Source organism: Fundulus heteroclitus, chromosome 8 (assembly GCF_011125445.2).
Source record: "Fundulus heteroclitus isolate FHET01 chromosome 8, MU-UCD_Fhet_4.1, whole genome shotgun sequence".
Lineage (NCBI taxonomy): Eukaryota > Metazoa > Chordata > Actinopteri > Cyprinodontiformes > Fundulidae > Fundulus > Fundulus heteroclitus.
The window spans coordinates 13540891-13544282 of record NC_046368.1 but is presented as its reverse complement, the minus strand read 5'-3'; the positions used below and the strand labels follow the sequence as shown (position 1 = coordinate 13544282).

At 40.1% G+C, this 3392-nt stretch overlaps 1 protein-coding gene across 1 annotated transcript; it reads left to right on the top strand.

The window, feature by feature from the left end:
• Window positions 1–1158: 1158 nt before the first annotated feature.
• On the top strand, window positions 1159–3386 carry LOC118564018 (very low-density lipoprotein receptor-like; the record flags this gene model as incomplete). Its single annotated transcript, XM_036140709.1, has 5 exons — window positions 1159–1173; window positions 2230–2386; window positions 2476–2721; window positions 3154–3267; window positions 3346–3386. Coding segments are annotated over exons 1-5 (573 nt in total), but the record flags the coding sequence as incomplete, so codon positions are not given.
• Between the last annotated feature and the right edge of the window lie 6 nt (window positions 3387–3392).

Genomic DNA, 3392 nt, shown 5'->3' with positions numbered 1-3392 from the left:
GCAATGACAATAAAGATGATCATCATTTAAAAAAAATATCTGTGTATTATGTATCTTTTTTTATCTTTTGCTCATAACAAGGGTATCTTTCACAAGCATTTCTGTCTCCCTGCTATAATTCTTACTTGCAATTGAACTTAATTTCTGCTGGTAAGGTGTCAGACTTTATAGACAAAAAAATCATTTTAGGGAAACCATCCTTTCTTTTTTCAGTATTTAATTTCTAGGTTGTTGTTTTTTTGTTTGTTTGTTTGTTTGGTTGGTTTTTTTTGTTTGGTTTTTTACAAAACTTAGATATATACTCAATGTTAAAATGGACTGTATTGTGTGTCCTCATTGCTATTAAATCAAGTTTTTTTTAAAGCTCTTGACATAATTTTTAATCATTTGTCTTGACTTCTTAAGTAGGGATGTTTAGAAAAATGCATACATGTGACAATGTTTCTTTATGGCTCGTCAGTTTACCACCATTTACTATTTCCAGGGTGTGAAGCCTAATTTGTGCACTGTGGGAGAAATCCACTAAATTAGATTCAAATATGATGAAGAATATTATGTCCTTTGCATTTGTTCACCAAGAAGAGGGGCCAACGTTAAGGTTGCATTCACAACCAACTCGGGAGATATAAAAAAAACAATACTTGCTGAAAAAAATGTTTCTCTCCTCTGAGGGCATTAGAGATAATTAATTAATTAGTTTAAATCTGATTTTGTGCTAAGCTATGAGTGTTTCCCTCAGTAGGTACGCAGCTCCGCGTTTATCAGCCTGTTCTTAATGAACTCCAGCAGGGGACCTCAAGCAGACGCAAACTAGCCAAATTCTCGTTTGGCTCTGATTGTAAACAGTATTAGGTCCTAATTCATGGCGCAAAAACACAAAATTCCTCTTCATGTGCTTGACAGAAAAAAAATAACAATCGTTGTTGTAAACATGGATAGAAATCCGTTCCTATATTTTATTTTTGCTTCAAAAGTTTAAATATGTTTTATCTGCTGGCATATGTTTCAGCAGCACGACATATTTTATTTGACTTGACCATCATTTCTCATCCGACCGGAAGTGCTGCGCGTAATCACAGGCGCACCTGCAGCAGCAGGAGAGGATTAAAGGCTTCCTCTCAGCTGGTGGCGTTTGTTCGAATGAGACGCGGGGCCGACATGGACCTGCGCCTGGTCATTTGGTTGCTACTTCTGCCGACTTTAAGATTTTCCTCTGGTAAGTTGAATTTCAGTCCAAGAACGATCCTGATCTAGCTTTAAACAAAATGTCATTCCGACGCAAACGGCACAGAGAACGCGCGCGCCCTGCTGCCTGCAAGGTTCTTCATGTGTGTCGCCAAGTAGTTTACGTTTAAAAGGCTAAGTCAGTGTTCTTTAATGAAAACAGAAGATCAAATGTGCATTCAGCATGACGGTTTGGTGCTAATTGAACTTTATATTTTAATTCACAAACCAAACATGCATGGTTACATTTCTCGGTTAATTTAAAAACTGCTTACAGTCAATAAAAACCCAAAATTGAGTATCATGACTAATTTTAATATTGATCTTAAAAAAAATCTAAAATGCAGAAATTTCAGCTAACTATAAGCAGTTGCGCCCGTACAGCACATGATCTCGATGATTTGGGGTCTTCTTTTAATAAATTACTGCGTAAGTGCAGCATAGCATGGAGGCAATCGGCCTGTGACTCAGCTGAGGCGTTAACGAAGTCCAGGTTGTTTTAAGACCAGCATTCTGCTCAACTGCATCCTGAGCTCCAAAATCGCTTTTTTCCCCCCACTCACTCAACTTTCCATGAATTATCTTTGCTACTTTTGTGGCTTCCCCTTATTGGTGGCAAGCATCAATAACTGTGACTGGACAATTAAAGTAATCTGTCTTCCCCATGATTGGGTTTGCCATCACATTTTTGCATCAATGATTTCTTTTATTTATTTGGGAAGTAAAGTCTGGCCTTTTGATTTAAGGTGGAGGAATTACTGCAATTTTTTTTTCTTTGTGGAATGAAAATGCCATTCGCTCTGGGTTTCTCACTTTCTTGTTTGTTTTTTTTTGTGAATATGCCTCTAAGCAATGTGCAGTTCTGAATAACATTGAAGTGTAAAATGTAACAAATTAAAATATCAGATTTGTTGTCCTACTCCAGCAATTAGTGGGAGGAAATTTCAAAATAAAATTGACTGACAATGAGTTTAATTTTTATTGAAACAAAATATTCATCTTAAGATCGTTCCTGTTACATTTGCCATTTGTTCTGCAGGCCAACTCTTGGGTTGCCCTGAAGGCCAGTGGCAGTGCGATGATGGACAGTGCATCACCGCTGTGTGGCGATGTGATGGAGAGGGAGACTGTCTGGATGGATCGGATGAAATGGGCTGTGCCGGTATGGAGGAAACTCATCGAGCGGTTTGTCTAAGAACTGTCAAATTTTACAGGACGCTCTGCTTTGACTGCCTCTCTTGTTGCCTTCAGCCTCCACAGACTCAGATTGTCCACCCGGCCAGTTTCCGTGCTTGGACTCTGTTGGCTGTGTGGACGCGTCAGCCCGCTGTGATGGACAGAATCAGTGTCCCACCGGTTCTGACGAGGAGAACTGTCCAGCCACGGAGGGCTGCCTGGATTCTGAGTGGATGTGTGGAAACGGCATCTGTATCCCCACTGAGCTGCGCTGCAATGGACGGAATGACTGCCTGGATAGCTCTGATGAAAAAGAGTGTGGTGAGGAAACTGATGGGTTTAACTTTGACGGAATAGATCTTTGTGGGCAAAAATACTATAGGTCTTAATTTGACCTTATGTATCTGAAGACAAAATTCTAGAAGAAACTATAAGGAATTGTCTTAGCAAACCCGCTTCCTTCCATTTTATCAAGTGATCCATCATATTTGATCTTCATTATCAACGTTTAAGAACGTCCTTAGAGCATTGTAGTAGAAATCCAAAGTGTCTGACAAAGAACACGCCATAGTTGGTTTTGCGTCAATCAAATCCGTTTCAGTCTCTGTGGGCAAGAGAAGTTCAATGTACATCTTCAAGACCAGTTTTCTAGGGTAGTAAATAAAGTTAAATGCTGAACTTTTTTTTTTCATTGTGTAACAAGGGTTGTGCTCACTGCCTTTAATTGACGTTGAATTTATTTATTTATCCCAGGTAAATGCAGTGAGGATGGCCTGAGGTGTCCTGAGGGAAAGTGTCTGTCTGCTGAGGAGAGGTGTGACGGACAGGTTCACTGTTCTGATGGCAGCGACGAGCCTGAAACCTGCGGTAAGCCCAACCGTGTAAGCTCAAGTTCAGTAAAACCTGCACGTCTTTGCAACTGCTGATGTGTTGCGTTCACTTCAGGTCGTATCTGCTCCGTGCACAACGGTGGCTGCAGCCATGAGTGCATT